Raw genomic sequence first — 19,375 nt, 5'->3', positions numbered from 1 at the left:
TGTATAATCAATGAAAGAACTTCTGTTATGGAAAACAATGCATTTTGTGTTCTTTATGGTTCCTTGAAATACTTCTGCTTTTATGAATGTGAAGCAAGTGCAATCTTTCATCATGTTCACTAGGGACAAAAAAAAGTTTAAAGATAGTAAAAAAATTCCAAAGAAAACAGAGAGCTATCAGCTGCATTGGAAGAGAATTTTAGTTTGAGAATTAACAAATAGTTACAAGAAAATATATTCTCAGTTACAGAATTCTGTGGTTTTTAATGGGGTTCTTTGGTTTTAGATGTCCGGCTACGAAAACTGGCTGGAGAAAAGGAAGAATTATTGTCCCAGGTAAGATAAGCTATTCTTTTCAGAAAAAGACTTGTGTATTCTTCAGCAGACTATTCATATACTAGCAATAAATAAATACTCATCACCAAAGGTGTTTAATCAAATACTTAATCACTAAAGGAAAATAACGCTCAGTTTCCTCGCTAGTTTCTTTTAGAGTTTCTCTTACTAGTTTCTTTATCCATGTGACTTAGATGCTGGTTGGTAAAGAACTCTCAGTAACTGGCTAGGTGAGATCAAACTTGCTGCTGAGGCTATTGATGCACATACTTCAAGTTGTTTTCTTTTACTGTGTCTTAACACAGAAATAGTAAAGTCAGTAAAATTACATTCTCCTAAGCTCAAGTGAAAATTACAAATTGAACAATACTATTTCTTTGATCATTTCAATTGCTCAAATAGAAAACTGGTAGTATCAAATGAAGTTCAATCATGAGAAGACAAAAAAAACATAGTGCCCTTGAGAAATTGTTAAGAATAATTTTTGCCCTAGTTGAACACATTGCAAATCTAAAATGATGGTGTCAACATTTGGTTTTGCTGAGAGTGTACCTTTATTTTAGTATAGATGTTCAGTTTAGAATGCCCATAAATTCTGGTATTGAATCAAGGCTATTAAATATAAATATATTAAGATGTATATGCATATTTATCACCATATAACTGTTAATCAATCTTATGATTTTTTTGTTTCTATAAAGAACGGGAGTTCTGCAAGTGTAACTCACGTGCCACTGCATGATAAGAGAGTCAAAAAAGGAGCTCCTTTTTTGTCATAAACTTGACACAGAGGACATAGCTGAGGAACCTATGTTCCCAGACTACTGGAAAAATCCCAAGACAGCTGCTGTAGCATAATGTGGAACAGCATTTAAGATTAATGTGTACTGCAGATTATCTTAGGACCATTGCTTCCAAGCAGAGTAGAAGAGAGGACCCGAAAAGACATAGGGATTTTTCTTTCTGTAAACTCCCAACAATGCTGTTCATCATCTTCATACATTTTAAGAGTGTAACAGGTATACTGTAGAAAAAAATGCCTAAGCAGGGTTTAACTTCACCACCTCCTCTGCTGGAAAGAGAGTTGTTAAGAGTTACTGGGTGCCCCTGCATTGCCCAGAGATTCCTTCAGCACTGACCAAATAGGTGGGTTTGGTTTGTGTGTAGACATGCAGAGGGTACTTGCCCAGCAATGGGTGTGGGGGACTGTCTTCCCTGCTTCTCCTACATGGCTTTGTGATACTTTTGCTTACAGAACTCTCTAGGGCAGTGGCATTGCAGGATTTCTTTGGTTTATCCCCACTGAACATTTAGCTGCACAACTACTGAGCTTCTGGGAGTCTCACAAAAGAACACTTCTTTTTCAGGTCAGAAAGCTGAAGATGCAGTTGGAAGAAGAACGCCAGAAATATTCCCAAAGTGATGGCTTGAATCCAGATATCATAGGCTTAGAGAATGGTTCTGACTTACAGCTAATTGAAATGCAGAGTAGGTAGATGGTTACTGTGCAAAGGTGCTCTTACTGGGGAAACAGATGCTTCCAACTCTTTTTCCTGTATTCTTGTGCAGTAGTCATGGTGTCAATTAATGTATCATTGAGCAGGTGGTCTTTTTGGTTGTGTATATCCTTGCGGGAAATACCCTTGCAGGAAAATTCTCACTGCAGAGTAGCTTAATCTGCCTCTTTCAATGTTGAGTAAGAACATTCTGGGAAGTTTTTTGGGATTTTTTCAGTTGGTGACCCACCAGGTTGGGTTCTGCTGCTGGAACAATTTCAGGTTTTAGGTTATAGTATTTCAGCTGAGATATTTTGTTTAAGTATTGTACCTGATTTTATTTTTTAAATTTTGTTGAAACTTTGATACAAAAAACTCATTCTAAAGGGCTGTTATTCTCTGAAGCAAAACAGGGAAAAATATTAAACACAGTAGCCAGATGCTTTCCATTTGAAGCAAGCTAAAATTTTCAGCTGAGAACTTTACTTGTTTGACAGATTGTCATTAAACATGCTTGTAGCAATGAACATGAACAGAGTTTTGGCTATGTCAGGACACCAAAATTTTCAGAGCTCCTAGTTTATCAGGCAGGTTCAAGCTTCGTGCTCCTTCTCATTCAAATGTTATTACATATGTCTCCACTAAATGCTGTATTATGTTTGTTGTGATTTGACCTGTTTTTTGGTGTACATTGGTTTTGTCAATTCATTTTTTGAGATGAGTTTGCTGATTTAAATGTGTAGAAGTGTGTATCCAATTTATATATCTGGGATTTAATGCACAGTCTTACAGACAGTGGTTTGTGTACTCTAAATAACAGGAAAGTTATTTCCTTCACATATTTCTCAAAGATTTCTAAAAGATTTTCCTTTCTAATCCTGTATATGGCATTCTCAACAAAGTGATCTTTTTAATTAATTTTAATTACAAGGGAAACTGCCTGTTTCAAGAGTTGCTTTGAGTTATAGGTTCATATAAATTTTTTTCTAGGAGATGCCAACAGACAAATTAGTGAATATAAATTTAAGCTTTCAAAAGCTGAGCAAGATATAACTACCTTGGAACAAAATGTAAGTATGTTTTTCTTCATATTTATTGTTATCATTACACTTGCTCTGCAGACTTTTACATTAGTTGTTTCATCATTTGACTCTCGGTTCTTTAGTTTGCAGGAGTCTGCATAGGAGAAAATACTATGGAGTTTAATAGACTAATATGGGACTGTACAGCAGAATATAAAGAGGAATTGAGGCTGCTGTTTGAAGAAAATCACTTTATTTAGCTTTATTGCTTGTAAGAAAGTTGTTTATAGATGTGGAACTTACCTAATTTACTCTGAAAGTCAAGAGTTTGTTTTCAGATATCTATATTTATAGATACAGATACCTTACTGAATTAGTCACAATGTGATTGTAAGTCTGTAATAAGGTATTGTAGTTCAGCAGCTCTATAGAACCTGAAAATGACACAAAGGATGGTAATTTGAATCAGAGATGTGTAGTTGGTCTCTTACACAGCAGGCTAGTAGCCCACCCTGTGATTTAGGGGTAGCAGGGAGCTATAAATATAACAATCCAGTACGTGGGCTTTAACACCAGCAGATTGCAATCAGGATTTGTCTCAAGTGTCCCCTCTTCACTCCTGAACCTCCTAAACTCTGTGCTTGTGCTCTGGACCTCTTGCATCACATCCTGGGAACAGTTACCATCTCCATTCTACTTAACACCTTTTGATACAGTCTGTTTTTCTGTTTCTCAGCTTTCCAGTTTTAGTTTTAATCCCATGTGCTCCCTAATTCTCCAATTTTTTTTTATTTTTTTATTTTTTCTTTTTTACTTTTTCTGACTTTTCTCTATACTTAGTTCCTTAACTTTCTGTATTTTCTCATCTGTCTCTAATGTTTCCTGTGACCCTCCTCAGGAAGGAACAGGCAGTGAGAAGTATTCCAAGTTTCTGCCCACGATCTGTTTTGAAACCTCTCTTCTTAATTATGGCTGCTGCTCCTCAGGAGACACTATGAACAGTGCACAGTGTGCCTTGTGTAGCTTTTTCAGAGAGGGAAGAACATCTGGTGGCAGATGAGCTCAGGCTGGAAGGCCTTGAGTTATGGTTCTTTCTCGTTTGGGTTTGCAGGTTGGGCGACTTGAGGGGCAGGTTGCAAGGTATAAAAATGCAGCAGAAAATGCAGAAAAAGTAGAAGATGAACTCAAAGCTGAAAAGAGGAAGCTTCAGCGAGAGGTAATCAACTTGTCTTCCTTTTCAGCTGTCTGCTCCTTTCAGTTTGTACTGCTGTCTTTTCCCTCCAAGCTCTGCTTTTTGTAACCTTTGAGGTATGTTTTGAGGAGGCCTCAGAGTCTATCACCATTGCAGATGACAACTGTAGCACATAGAAGTAATACTAATTACAACTGAATGCTGTACTTCCTTGAAAGGAAGGATCTAAAGTTTGTATTTTCTTCTAAATGCAGTAGTTTGCACTATTCTAAATTAATTATTCCATAAATATAAGTAGGGAGCTGAGTGTTCCTTGTGTCAAGTGCAGCCTGGGAAGTGTGCAGCATGCAGCCCATGGTGTTTAACTGAGAAATACTGGTCACATTTACATAAGACTTGCTGCATGGGGAGCATGGTGCCTGCTCTCCTTGGAAGTACATGTCCATCAGCAAGTAACAGTGGTGGAGAGGATTTTACCTTTAAATAACATGCAATAGGAAGATGCAGACACCTGGTTCTTTTGCAGCGAGTACATACTGCATGTGTCAGTTGCTTCCCAGTTATTTTTTTAACAGTTGAATCCCCATTCATCTGCCTGCAGTAATGAGCATCATTTCTTAATTGGCAGCACTCTCATAAAGCATACAGTGCTTGTATTCCTGATGTCATGTCCTCTGTGACATGTTAAGAACAGCAGAAAGTCCAAGTAAACTTAAAGTGATCGTAACTTTTGCTTTTATTTTGTAGTTAAGGACGGCACTGGATAAGATAGAAGAGATGGAGATGACCAATAGCCACTTAATGAAAAGGCTGGAGAAGATGAAGGCAAATAGGACTGCACTTTTATCTCAACAGTGAAGTGGGAACTGAAAATACAATGCACTGCTCCTTGAATAACTAGCCTCTAGCTTGTTTTTAAATACAGACTTTCATTGGCACAAACTGTTTGAATACTGAGCTGTTCATTGGTGGTTTAGTTTCATAATTAAGTGGCAGGTTTCTTTTTACAAACTTGAGAGAATGAAATGTAGTTTGAATTCCCCTGCGAATGACAGCAATTTTTCTGTAGCGTTTGATTCAAGTCAGAGCTGGAGCACAATGCTGTATATTCAACTTAGTGATAGAAAAATGTTTTTACAACTGAGGAATCAAGTTTACTCATGATCTCTTGGCTGCTTTAATGATGCTTGATGCTCAGAGACAACTGCATGAATTCAAGAAGACACTGTATGACTGTATTATAAACTAACATAGATTTGCTCGAGACATCACACAGCACAAGTGCCTTTTATCTGGTGCAATTTAGATTTCCTTGTTGAAATAACCTTTGGAATGAGAACATTTTATTTTAAGATACATTTGAGGTATTTGCTAAACTTTATACATTTTGCAGAAACAGTTTTGTAAAATATTTAAATTTATAAGAAAAAATAGGGACTGTATATATAAAAATCTGCTTCTTTTTGCATGGGCACATCTGAGTTCTAGGTTATTTTGTCAAATATTAGCCCCTGATACTCTTAGTGATAAGAGTGCAATTTTCAGCCTTCTCTTGTACACCATCAAGCTCTGTCATCTGCTGCTTTAGTGTGAAATGAAATTTTAGGGTGGGAGGAAGGGGTGGGAAATGTGGCTAAGGAGTTTATTAAATTGACACTTTACTGACTGAAACCAGATGTTCTGTGTTTTCTTCTAAATACTGAGTTACCAAGAGGATGGAGGAAGATCTTTGCAGAGTAGTAAATTCTGATCTCCCTATACTTGAAAAGTATCTTTTTTTGCCTTTGAAATAGTGCCCTGCAACTGCAGGGGCACTTCTGAACTATCTGAAGTGTCATTGCCCCTGTGTTAGACTTTGCTCAAGGCCACCCAACGTTTGATCAGAGAGGAATCAGTCTTCTGGCCTCATATCAAATGCTTTCCTGCTGCAAATTGCTGCCCTTCAGGAGTATTTCTCAAAGCAAGGCAGGCTCCAGGACTCCTGCAATCCAGAGGGTTAGCACTTCTGCTTGTCCCAGCATGAGCTGCTTTCCAAAGGAGCAGCCATCTTCACTGCGCAAAACTGAAGCTTTCTGTCTTTTTCTGTTTGGATGCTAGGTGCCTCTTGGACCCAGAAAAGAAAAAGCCTTTCCTTTTGAGAAACCTCACAGTAAGGAGCTCATCTCCCTCTCATGTCCCTCACTAAGTGAGAGACAACTGTGGTTTGCTGATCACATAGATGGTTGGTTGTGCCATTGACTCTGTTCTTTTGTGTACTTGTTCAGAAGAAACCGTCAAAGTCTTAACTGGTTGTTCTTAACTGTGTATTCTGAAGTTAAAGGTATACTTTGGGGGTTTAGAACTCTGCTAAAATATTCTTTGGCGTATGGTGAGGAGCACATCTGCTGGTTCACTTCCAGCTTCAGCAGATGGTTTAGAGGATGTTTTATGGCACAGGGACAACTGTGTGATTTTCAGTATTGAACTGTGACAGGTAAGGAGTTACCAGCTCAGAATTACCAGCCTACTGAAAAACAACTTCTGGAGCACAGGTAGAAAACATCAGCTACTAGTCACACCAACTGCTAGTAAAGGTGTGTTTACTAAACACACCAATTGCTAGCAACAGTACAAAGTGTACAGTGTACCCAGAGATGCTCTTACCCCTATCCAAAAGGTGAATGGTGTTACAGATCCAGGTAAAAACGATAAGAAAAAACAGGAAATAAACCCAATGTGCTTATTAAGTATGTCACTTTATTATATTTTCCTTATAAATCTGTTCTAGAGTCATGTAACAAAACAGAATTTTTATAATGACCATATGGTGCTCTGGGTGATAATGCAAGTTAATGTTGCAAACTATGTAGAAGCTATAAGAGGTCTATCTAGGAAGAAGGTACACTGAAGTTTTAAAAACAGTCCCCTGGGCTGGCTCATGCTGTTCAGTAGCTGAGTGTTCCAATTTTGGCCTTTGACATTTAACAAACTGTTTTGTTAAAAGCTTATGTAGCCCGGTGAACACTGGCCACCTTCATTAACACTTTTTTTTTGTGGCAGTCGAAGCTGTTCTAGTTAGTTCATGGCATAACTAAATCTTGAGAAGCAAACTGCTCGTTTACTTGTATAGCTGGTGATTAATTTCTTTCTGAAGAGTCCAAACACTAGTCAAGTCAGTAATTATTCTTTTGGGTATGCAGGCAGCAGTTGTTTCCTTTCTGGTGTCCTCCTCCATTTCTGTGTCTTTCCATGGTCTCTTTCTACTGTATGTAAAGCAAATCAAAGGACATTCTGTTCTCCAGTCACCTTGACAAAACTCACACAGCAGATACTTGATTCGTGTGCTCTGCATAGCACTGGAAACGCAGAGTGTTTCCCAAAGCTTTCCAGGAAAAAAAACTGGTTTATTTTTGCTTCCTTGGCATGGTTAGAACAACAGAGCTCAAAATGTAAGACTTCCTGATCACACTAGGATTCTAACCTTAAAGCACCAAGTGAACTGCACTCTAAAGGATATGTGGAAAACTGTTATTTCTAGGGATTTTTTCATTATGATTTTGCTGTAATACTGGGAGGGAAGGGGGAAAAGTATTTCAAAACAAAGGAGCTATAAAAGATTCCAGAGCTTTATCTTTACTAGAGTAACTTCTGCTAATGTAATGGAGTTTTTCTTTCTGTCCCCCACAAAAGGGAACCTCCAGACAGCGAGAGACCAGCATGATCCTGCTAAAATCCAATCTGATAAGCGAAGTCTTCAATTTCAGGGCTATGCTATACACAAGTAGCCTTGCATCTCCTCAGGAAAGATGAGACTTGCTAAGATGAGGAAGCACCATCTCAGGAGACAAAGTGTTTGGTCTCGCCCACACCTCTGGGTGTCACTGTGTCCTCATGCACATCAGCTACTTCAACCGGATCAGACATCTGTCTCAGCATCATGTGGCCTAAGTTGAAAAATAACTCTAAATTAAGAATTAATTTATAATTTTATGCAAGATGTACTCTCTATATATGAAGCTGACAAATTTGTAATCACAGAGGCACACCATTAGTATCACAGTTAACAATGAGCAAGGACATCCTGGAAAAGCTAGGCCTTGAAGAGGCAGTTTACCAAGATGTTTTGAAGGTGTTTCATGTACATCACTAATTTTGTGAGAGTACTTATAGTCTGTATGGAGAATTGGACCTCAGGAATGCAGAATGTGATAAAAAGAACTAAAATGACATAAACTACTGAAGCAGTCTTGGACCATTTGAGTTATAGAACTTGAATGCTGTGTCCTTTAGGTGATCTTAGCTCATAGTACTAAAAATCAGCCCCCCGCATGAAAAAGACCCTTGCCCAGCTGAAGACCCTTAAACATGCATGATAGTAGAAGTAGTGATGTAGCTAGAGTATAACGATATATAAAATGCTAACCAATAATGGCAAGAGAGGATGAACTTGGAAGCTTACTGAAAGATTACTAACTTTGCACTTTTGTGTATAAATACAGCATGAAAAGTCTTGCTTGGCATACTCGATGTATTCAAAACCTCTGACACTCCAGCTTTGCATACATCTGAAATAACCAGCCTTTTTCCTTCAAAACATAGCCTCTCTGTCTACTTTTGGGGAGCAAAAGCAAAAGTGTAACAGTTTTCTGGCAATTGAGATGAGAGGCAAAATTCAGACTGGACCTTGACTCAGTGCCCACCACAGGAGAGGACTTCTCACTGAATAAAAGCAGGCCAAGTAGACAACCAGAGAGTCCAGTTCCCAAGAAAACAAGGGGATGGCACCCCTCTGTTTAAGCCCCTTTAAGACAAGTAGTCAGGGGGGAGGGGCATCTTATTGATGTGCATGTCACTTTGAAAGCACAGCACCTGTTAAACAGGAAGCAGTCTAAGTGACCAGACTAATCTGGAAGAAGAGTTTAGCTACTCAAAATGATCATGGTAATATCTAACCCCACCTGCAGGGCATAACCAGGCATGTTTCCTGCAGCACTGAAAGAAAATACATAGATTATAACCTTGAAACTAACCAAAAGGTGTCTAATATGCTGGTTTTACCATAATGAATCAGAAGGTGTGGTTCTAAGTAAAAAGCAGATGCCAGGGTGCACTGGGATGTGTAAGAAAGGTAAATGTCTATGCAAGAAGGGTGAAAGGGAGCCCAGACAGGCTACAATCAGTGAGTGTGCTATAAAAAAGGACAGCTCTGGCAGATGGATTATCACCAGATCGCTGGCATTCCTCTAAAAATGGGAAACTCAGTATACTGCAAATAATACATTAGACAAACAAGTACTAATTCTGCATTGCAAGAAAATAGACATCTGCGCAGCAGATGCGTGTGAAGGCAACTGAAGTATTTCCCTTTCAGCTATTGCTTTCGTGTAGGAAATAAGAGGGGACAGTTAGAGACGCCTCTAGGAAAAGGGAGAGTCAATCACAGTCTTCATGAAGTAGCTTTGAAATGCTGGAAACCATCACTTTTGACCTATGAGCCACAGGGTGCCATGCAGGGGTTGGCTGTGAAGGCAATCGAGAGCTCTAGCCAGCTTCCTGAGCTCGCCTACTGGAAACCAGGGGTGGTGAGGTGCCAGGACAAATAGATTAAAAAAAAACCAAAAAAACCCCAAACCAAAACAAAAAAACCCAAACAAAACCCAACCAAACAAAAATTTCTCTTTTGTCTATTACTCTCGTTTTGGAAACGGGAGGGAGGAGGGAGGAGACAGAGGCGCATGGTTGGGAACAAGCAGAGTAAATCACGGTCCTAATAAAGTATCCATGAAATGCTGTAAGCTTCTGCTTTAAAGACTCCATCCCCAGAAACCAGAGCAGAGCATAGATAGGAAAGAAATTCGGAGGTCCAGGTAGCTTTCTGAAGTGGCTCCTGGAAGCTGGGGGTGGTGAGGTGCAAAGAAGAAGATTAAACACAAAATCAAAAACAAGGGCAGGGAGGAGATAGAGATGCCCGGTTAGGAACACAGATAGAGGAATTCTTGGTCTCCAAGAAGTAGCTGTGAAATGCTGGAAGCTTTTGCCTTGGGCCTGTTATCCTAAGGAACCTGGGGGGATAAACACAATCAACAACCCCCATTTTTTTTCTCTCCCTGGAGGGTGCCATATCAGGCCGGTAAGGTGAAGGGCGTGTTGCGGTTCGGCCTGGCTTTCTGGGCCTCTGCAGCTTCCTGGTGTCTTTATCCACGCTCTGTCTGCAACTCGGCTCTCCCAGGCCATGGCTCATGTGGGTCAGCGCTGTGCCTGCCTTGTTTTTGAGAGCAGGAGGCAGCCAGGCGCTTGCAAAAGCCCGTCACAGGGATTTAGGCTAATGTGAACGAGCCAAGAAAAGAGAACCAAAAAGGATCTGGCTGGTCAAAGCCCATGAGGCATTGTCTAAGAGTGCCTGCCACACAATTCAGATGGAGTGGTTTCCTCTCTCCCACCAGGGCAGGTTCTCCTTCTCCTTCCTTGCTGCTGTGGTGACCCACAGCCTGGGGTGTTGTGCAACTCTAGGATCCTCCAAGGCAGCACCAGGCTGCTCGCCCTGGTTTTGCAGGAGGAGAGGCTGAAAGTGACAGAAGCCTGAAGCACCTTCCTGAGTCTAAAGGGTGAGAATTGATGCCTGAAGGTTCAGATCTTTCCTTTAGTAATGCTGCTCCCATCACACCAAGTGCAGGGACCTGCTGAGGGCTTCTGAGCACGGTCTTTACCTTGCAGTGATGGGGAGTGTAAGAACTGGCTTCAGGTCATACGGAGATCTCTTTCTGAACTTGAGGGGCTGCTGGCAAGTCAGTTTGCTACACAGGAGTGTTTTTGTTGGCTCTTGCTTGAGTCATTAACACTTCTAATTTTGATTTTTTAAATTTTTTTTTGCTTGCCTTTCTATCCAGAGAGTCAGTGCTTCCTTCTGATGGACAGTCCATGAGATCTGATTTACAAAGAGTTTTGTTTTCTCATAGCAGGATTGTGCAAAATGGAGATGCGGGGCTTCACCTAAGTGTAGCAGTGCTGTTTGCACTGTGCCACCATTTGACAAATGTGCTGGCTTTGTGTGGGCTCCCATCTTGAGAAGCTGCCTGGAAATTCGTGTCATCAGTTGCTGGGCCAGAAAAGTCAGGGAGTTTGTGATACAGTGTCATCCCACCTTCCTGTCTTTGGTCTGGATCCTTCCTTCAGTCTGACAAGGAGGCTTCTGGTTTTGGAGTGTTCCCCTCCAAGTGCCTCCATTGCTTTGTTTTTGCAGGCCAGCGTGGCAGAATTTGGGTTTCTCTGCTCTCCTCCGCTGCCAGGTATCTGAAGCCTTGCTCTCCTGAGCAATGTCAGTCTTGTTTCAGCTGCTTAATCCCAGTGAAATCTTTCTCATTAGCAGGTTGTGGAAATGTTTCCTTCAGTTCCTGTAATAACTCTGAGCATTGTGTGCAAGTAACCAATGAGTTTGTCCTGTCAGTTCTCATATGGCTGTGCTACAGTGAAGGGGGGTGGGGAGAGGGAAAGTAACACAACAAAAAGAATTCCTTATCCTAGAAGTGATGTGTTTTTTTCCTGCCCTCGGGGAGTCCCCCACCATACTAAGGACCTTGAAGAGGTCTCTCCCTGAGAGTGAGACTTTAACCACAACAAATGGCAATAGGCCAGCTGGCTTTGTTTCAGAGGTCTGCTGTGAACTTGCTGCTGCCATCAAGGAAGTTGAAGCAGAGTGTGGTAAGGAAATCTACGGGGCATTTCTGCCTCCTGAAGTAAGGAGGAGAACTCTGTGCCTGTAAGTGTATTGTGAATGCTCCTTTGAAATAATACATGAAAGCAGAGAAATTCTGTATTGTGCTAGTTGTGACTACTAGCTGAGGTGAGGAGCAGGCTCTGTGGGCTGCACAGGCTTCCTTGGCTGCAGGATCAGCTCAGCCCCCTCACTGGAACAGAGGAGCCTGCAGGCAGCTCCCACTGCAGGCAGCTCGTGTCAGTGGTTATGACAACTGTGTGGCTTTGGTTTTATCTAGAAGTACAGCAAGAAGTTCTCCTGCGAACATTCTCTATGAATAGAGGTGTTCTCTTGTATAGTCTTAAGTTTTGCCGGGAGAGGTTTAGGTTGCATATTAGAAAGAATTTCTTTACAGAGAGGGTGATCAGACATTGGAATGGGCTGCCCAGTGAAGTAGTGGATTCTCCATCCCTGGAGATATTTAAAAAGAGACTGGATGTGGCACTCAGTGCCATGGTCTAGTAACTGCAGCGGTAGTGGATCAAGGGTTGGACTTGATGATCTCTGAGGTCCCTTCCAACCCAGACAATTCTATGATTCTATGATAGTCACTTGCCCAAGTGACTGTAGTGGAAAAATCTGTCCTATTGACATGGCCTGTCCAGCATGGTGCATGTGGATCAAGGGGTCTTTTCAATGCTCAGCACCCATGGTTCCCACCACTGCAGGGATGTAGGATTATATAGAGTATTATCTCCTTATAGAGTTAGCTTTAATTAACATTTTAAATGAAATTTATATTGTTTAACTTTATAGTTAACCATACTAAATAGCATTTAATTAACCAAACTACAAGAAGATCTAAAGTTGTTATTATGAAGCAAATAAATAATAGAGCATAATGTCCTAGATGTATCATGATAAATGACTGTCCAGTAAAAGAGTTTGTTCTAGTGTTAGATATACTTAGCAATTTGTGCTTCATACTGTTTTGAGTGAGGTTTTTGGCATAATGTACTGCTTTTGCTTTTCTTTATTTGCTTATATTCTATTTAAATGTTGACATACCTTTCAAAAGTAAAAGCAATAACTTCCGGCTATAAACTTCAGGTGAAACAGTATCCTCCAAGCCTGAGTGCCTTTCTTACTGGATTGTAAAGGACTAGCACCTCCTGGTGCAAGCCAGAAGTTTTACCCCTTAGTAGGTGACCCATGTCTAGAGTCTATTTTCAATATGGAATTATGAGTCATTAGTTAGTCTCAGGGTGTCTAATTTTTTTCAGGATTAAAATAATAATGTAGTAGAAAGTTCCTTATATCTGTTGTTTGTGTTGCAGCAGTCCTCTAATATCCATAAAAATTTATCTTGAGGAGGAGAAGATATTTCCTCAGAATTGGTTGCAGAGTGATAAATGTTACAACAAAAGCTATCATGAGATAATGTGCAATTCTGTATGTACAAGGAGATCATAACCTATGTTCAGAACTTTTCAGACCTCTTTGCACATAAGAATATCTTCATGGGTTTTAGACCATTTTCACTCTTTTGCAGATTTAGTCTTTTTAGAAAACCCCACTTACATGCAAGTAAATACAACTTGCACATTGCGTTTACTAAGATTGAACTTGCTAGCTGTGGTACCTGCAGAGTGAACTCTGAAACTTAGAAGCATTTACAAGAACTCATAGACTTAAAATTAGATTTTGGAGGGATTTGCTTAGCTACAGAGCTGTAATAAATATTAGTGTCAAAACTAAGAAAGATACTTGGAGGCAGGAAGGTCTTTAGTAATTAGAAATGTGTAGTAGTAGTTAGTTACAGATTCTTATCCTTTGGGATGGGAGTGTTACTTGCTGAAGCATTTATTCAGATGGTAAGCATGGGTGTATCTAACTTCCTGTGATTAAAGAGAAAAGTACTTGTGTTCTTAAATACACAAATGGAAAGAAAATGAGCTGAAGATATGAGTGGGTCACAGAAACCAGGCAGAAAAAAGAAAATGGTAGTACTTAAACCTAAAGGTTGCTGGGTTTGGTGGAGTTGTGCATATATCCAGTAACAGAAGAGACAGCAGATATTTAATATTTTTCCTCTCGACAGCCAGTGTTCCTCTGGATAGCCAAGACTTGCCCTTTCTTTCAGACAGCCAGTTTTCCTTCAGGAGTACGTATGACATGGCCTTGAATTCTATTTCAGGGCTGTCCATTTAAATTTTGAGCACGTAACCTGAGTATCCAGGGCCTGCACAGGCCATATTTTTCCCTTGGTCACTCTCCCAATCGTAAATATTTTACCAGAAGAGCCATTTGCAGGGGTACTGACTGTTGTCTTGACCTCACTCTGGTGGAAACAGTCAGGTGAGTTGCCCTTACACACACACACACACACACATACACAAAGATTGTCCATTGCCTCTGCATTTGAGGACTTACTCTTCCGTGGCCTTTGTAAGCTCCTGTGTGTGTTCTGTGTGATTCTCCATGAAGGATGTAGTTTGCTAGGATTTATTTTGCAAGCTGATATGAAGGCGAACAGGTATGCTCTGTACCCACTGGGAATCGGACTATATTGTAAGTAGATGTTAAAAGCTTTCTGAAGAGGTGTTAGGACTTGCTAGAACACTAAGAAAACTTGCAATTTCTTGGCATAATGAGTGATTTACTGCTCCATCTAGGGGCCGTAAAGCATCAGGACAACGAAGAGTGTAATTCTGTGCTGTACTCCAGTGACCCACAAGTTAAGGACTGTTTGTGACACAGGAGATACTTAGGAGGGAGAAAGTTTCAGCTACAGGAATACAAATCATGAACAAAATCCCTTGCTTACCAAACAGGCTGCTGGAGTTCTAGGTACAGTTGGTCATTCCTGCATGGAGATGCTTGAAACCATATTCAGTGGCACTGATACCTGGGAGTGTTGTAGCAACTCAAAAGGAAAACGTTTTTTAATTAAATGTAATTGAGGCTCAAGTGATTTGGTTTTGATTGCTGGTGGACTGAGGAATGTTGGTGGAAACAGCACACTTTGACAAAAAAAGCAGAGCTAAACTGCATAAGATACTAATGTTCTTAAGAGGAGATGCAGCCTTCTGCTGTGGGCATAACAGTCAAACTTGCATATTCAGAAGTTTTTACAAGGGTGTATGCTCACCATGGAAAAGTTCTCCTTTTGTTCTTATATTTCTGACTGTACTTGAAGATGGAAATAATGTTTCTGACTCCCCCTTCTATTCACTCTCTCCCTCACTGCCCATGTGAACGAGCTGAGCAAGCTGATGTGGTGTCCAACCCTCTTTACCCAGGTTAATGCCCCATGTGCAATCAGCTGCCATGCCTCATATTGCAATGGTGTTGCAGGGCCTGTGACTGGCATTGCTTTGAGCTCCTCAGGGAGCTGCCACATGAGCCTCAGTGCACTTTCTCTCTGCTAGTCTGCCCCAGCTGTTGAGTACATAGTGTTGATTCAAGCTCCTGTATGGGTATGAAAATGAAATTATATTAAATAATGTGAAAATGGTTAGAGATGTCATAATAAATGTACGAAGCCTTGGCTACTGAGGAATCATCCCACCTGTAGCTATTACAAAATCAGCCAGGAAACAGTTATTCCTACTGTTATTTTACAATTTGAGCCTCAAGATGATCTGCATTATGCTATTTCAGTAAAAGAAAGGAAAAGTCTCCCTGAAGTGACCCATTGGTCAAGGATCCTTCCTGTGAATCAGGGCCCCCCACAGGAGCATGTCTCATCATGTAGCCCATGACCACCTAATCTTTCTTTTTGGGGCTGTTGAGCACTTTGTCACTGCATAAACCTGTGTTTTTTGTCATGCACTTTAGTTGAATATGAGAGAAGACTCCCTCGCTTGGGGAATTACTTTATTTATTTTCAGAATTATCCAAAAGTGGCAAAGCTGTAGCTGGGGGAGGAATGAAATATTCTTGAGAAACTGATGCTTCTGATTTGAAATCTCATGTCATTGAGAACACTGGATGACCTTTTCTTTTGAGACTACCTGTTTTCATTATCTGTTGACTTCACTCTCATCTTCCTACATCCTGTCTTCTGTAAAAGAAAATCTCTGGGGGAAGCTGCTGGGATTTGGAAACTGATAACAGAACCTGTGAATGATTTGTTGGTGGAGCTTGTGTCAGGAAATGTATGCTAGTTTGCATCAGAAATGGTGTGGCCAGCAGGATTAGGGAAGTGATCATCCCTCGTGTGCTTGGCACTGGTGAGGTTGCACCTTCAATCTTTTGCTCAGTTTTGGGCCCCCCACACCAAGAAAGACATTGAGGTGCCAGAGTGTGTTCAGAGAAGGGCAATGAGGCTGGTGAAAGTCTGGAGAAAAAGTCTTACAAGGAGTGTCTGAGGTTGTTTAGTTGGGAGCTAAGGGGAGATCTTTTCTGTAATTCTCTACAATTAGCTGAAAGAAGGTTGTAGCCAGGTGCGTGTTGGTCCCTTCTTCCAAGTATCAAGTGACAGAAGAAGCAGAAATGACCTCAGTTTGTGCCAGAGGAGGCTGGACTTTGAGAAAAATTTCTTTACTGAAAGGGCTGTAGTGAAATGAGGCAACCAGGTGCCACTAATTGCCAGGGAGTGGCATGAGCTTGTGTTAAGCCCACCTGTGCCTGATTAGGGTGGGCCCCCACTGCCCATGCCACTCCCTGGGAATTAGTGGCACCTGGTTGCCTCATTTCACTACAGGTTGTCAGGCACTGGCACAGGCTGCACAGGCAAGTGGTGGAGTCACCATCCTTGGAGGTATTTAAAAGGTGTCTGGGTGTAGTGCTTAGGGATGTGATTTAGTAGTGGACTTGGCAGTGTTGTTATACATTAACAGGTGGACTTGGTTATCTTAAATGTCTTTTCCAACCAAAATGATCTATGATTCTGTGTGCTGTAAGATCTCACAAAGACGTATCTTCTTGATACATGTATATTAGGTTACCTCTTAGGTGGTATGAAAGTATTTGTCCATTATATGTTCAGTAGTTCTGGAGGTTAATTTTCCTATGATTGAGCAATTAATGGAAGGTGTTATCTTGTGTACCTTATCAAGAGATTGGTAAATAAGTGTATCTGTGGTGGATCTATATTTAATGATTGTTTGGACTCACGAGGTAAAACTTGTCAATTACTTGTTGTTAGCTGTCATTTGATTTGTTTCCCTCTAGGGGTCCAGAGGAACAAATTCTCAAACTATTCCACTATTTTTTATTTCCTCAGCACTTTCAAAGCGTCTGCTGATGCCCCAGCAGTTTCATAATCTCAAAATGCATAGTTCCCTCTTTTAATGTCAAAGTTTATTAGTGTTGGTACCCTCTACCAGCAGATTTTAGATGCTGGCAGATTGCCATAAGCCCTCTGCAGATCTTTCTCACTTAAAACTACATGCAAGAGGAACCCACAGATAGTTTTCCATATCACCTGTTGAAGGTTGTTTTGATAGCTGAGGAGGCAATATTCTCAAGCATGTAAGTTGTTGTACAGCATAAGACACAAAATTGTTCTAGCAATTGTTTATCCATCTAAATTGTTCTAAGATAAAGAATACATTGCAAATCTCTTTCTATAAATAAATTCATCCGCGCTCATTCCTCCTTTGTGCTTACCTGGAAAAAGTTGATCCCATTCTTTTCCTTGGATACACCAGTTTGTCTGTAACAATTTTTATAGTACTGCAACTCTCTAACAGGAGTAGAGTACCTGTAATTCAGTTTGTAATGCTTGTAAAAGCTTGAAATCACTGAAAAACTCTTGTATGGAGATATCTGCTTGAGAAGACAAGCCTTTCAAGTCCTGACAACAGAAGTCCAGGCTTTCTAGGTAACATCTAACACTGATATGCACTCATGATAAATAAGACTGGAAGTCCAGCAAACATCCTGCAGCACCCGTGTTTTTGGGGTAGCAATAGCCCATTCACGTACATATCACAAGCATGCATTTAGACCAACATACACAGGAAATGGTGTGTTTTGCTTTGTTATTTACATGTAACTTAGGCGTGTGGTTTTTATCACTTTAGATTTCCATTAGAGGGAAATGGTTTAGAAGTATACTGTGGTAAAAGACAGGATGGCTGTGGTCTAACTGGCCCTGGCTTATCACCCATTCTCATCATAGCCCACCCCCTCTGAACCAGTTGTGACTGGTTCAGTTTACAGGGTTTTTCCACTAAATAACCAAACTTTCTTGCAGACAAATGCCCCAGCACCCAGATGCCTTAAAAAAAAACTTGTCCTCTTGTTTGGGCTAAATAAATAAAAAATTAAAACTTAGTTTGAACAGTATATGTCTGTATAAACTAACTTCAGGGATGTGAAGCTGTTACAGAAGTAAAACCTACAACCATGTGTTTGAGAAACCCCAGAAACTGTGAGGTGATCCTTATGTTCAGCATGGCTAAGGGTTCCACGTATACAGAGATTTTTCACTAAAAAGCTGTGTTGTCTCTGTTTTCCTGCATTGCATGTACAGTATCTTTCAGTTTCATGGATGAGAAATGACAATTGGATTTGTGGATCATCTTCTTGACAGAGATCTTTGCTCATTAGTGCAATCAAGCATTTATCTGTAGCAGAGATAAAGGTAGGGGGAGCAGGACAGTAGTATCTATGATTCTACTGAAATCTACAGTAACTGCATTCCAAAAATACCTTTGTAGCTATTTTATTTCACTTTCCTAGGAACCAAGCATTAACAAATAATAGCATGAGATATCAATTGTTTTTCAAAGAGAGTTTGACTAAAGACTAGGGATTACATCTTTCTTCACACTGAAGAGTAAGATGACATTGAAAGCAGTATTTAGTTGTATTGCCTTCAACATGCAGATTATAAATTGCTTGTAAGACATGCTATTAATAAAACAGCTATTGTTAGAACTGAGCCTGACTCATGTTCTCCTTCCCTTGCCAAAGCATGAGTCCCAGAAGGCAGTCCTGTTGTAACAGCATTTAATTTCCCTTTGGTTTGGCTTAGCTCTTCATCAGGAAAGATGTAATGAGATAGCTTAAATTGTTCTGTGTAGAAGTGGTCCGTTGAATATGTTAAAATGCAGAAAACTGGTGGTTTTGAGGATCATTGATTTCCTGAGGAATTAATATGCACAGAGAAATGTATCATTTTTTCTAGCCATCTTGGTACATGCTGTGGAAATCCTGGAGGACAAACATAGGCCTTGAAAATGCACATGGCTTTTGTTGCCCTTTACATCATTAAAGATACAGTGAATGTAAATGCTGCAGGCACTTAACTCCAAACTTATGACAGTGTTTTTCCTGAAACTGACCAAAGCTTTACCCTGATATACCTACTTCTGATTTTTCCACTAAATTTGAAAGCAACTGATTTATGGAACTTGGAGATAATGACTTTGAAGTCCAACATCTGAGAATTTTTCCTCTATTGTAAAAACACTTTCTCTAGCAAAGCTTCAGATTAAAAGTTTTGCTCAACTTAAAATATATCTATAAACAAGATGATAACTTCCTAATTAATAAATTTTATGGCCACTTTTTAAAAAAATGGTGTTTAATTGACTCTTAAAGCACACATCACTTTAGAATATTTAAGTCCTGATTTGGTGGGTACATGGGAGTTGCAACAAATAATTGAAAGTAAAAATGAACAAAAAATCTGTGAATTTAC

General features: G+C 40.2%; 1 protein-coding gene across 4 annotated transcripts in view; it reads left to right on the top strand.

The window, feature by feature from the left end:
- The window catches only part of LRRFIP2 (LRR binding FLII interacting protein 2), a 54,051-nt gene extending 48,345 nt beyond the window's left edge, over positions 1 to 5,706 (top strand). For all 4 annotated transcript variants that reach the window (XM_030445164.1, XM_030445166.1, XM_030445165.1 and 1 more), the window contains 5 exons: positions 287 to 336; positions 1,704 to 1,824; positions 2,823 to 2,902; positions 3,966 to 4,070; positions 4,794 to 5,706. In XM_030445164.1, the coding sequence (XP_030301024.1) occupies positions 287 to 336; positions 1,704 to 1,824; positions 2,823 to 2,902; positions 3,966 to 4,070; positions 4,794 to 4,904 (467 nt within the window). In that variant the 3' untranslated portion in view covers positions 4,905 to 5,706. The remainder of the gene's footprint in view (positions 1 to 286; positions 337 to 1,703; positions 1,825 to 2,822; positions 2,903 to 3,965; positions 4,071 to 4,793) is intronic.
- Positions 5,707 to 19,375: the final 13,669 nt, after the last annotated feature.

This window comes from Calypte anna, chromosome 2, assembly GCF_003957555.1.
Source record: "Calypte anna isolate BGI_N300 chromosome 2, bCalAnn1_v1.p, whole genome shotgun sequence".
In the NCBI taxonomy this organism is placed as follows: Eukaryota; Metazoa; Chordata; class Aves; order Apodiformes; family Trochilidae; genus Calypte; species Calypte anna.
Note: the sequence above shows the minus strand (reverse complement) of the source record. Positions and strands in the feature narration are given on the sequence as shown.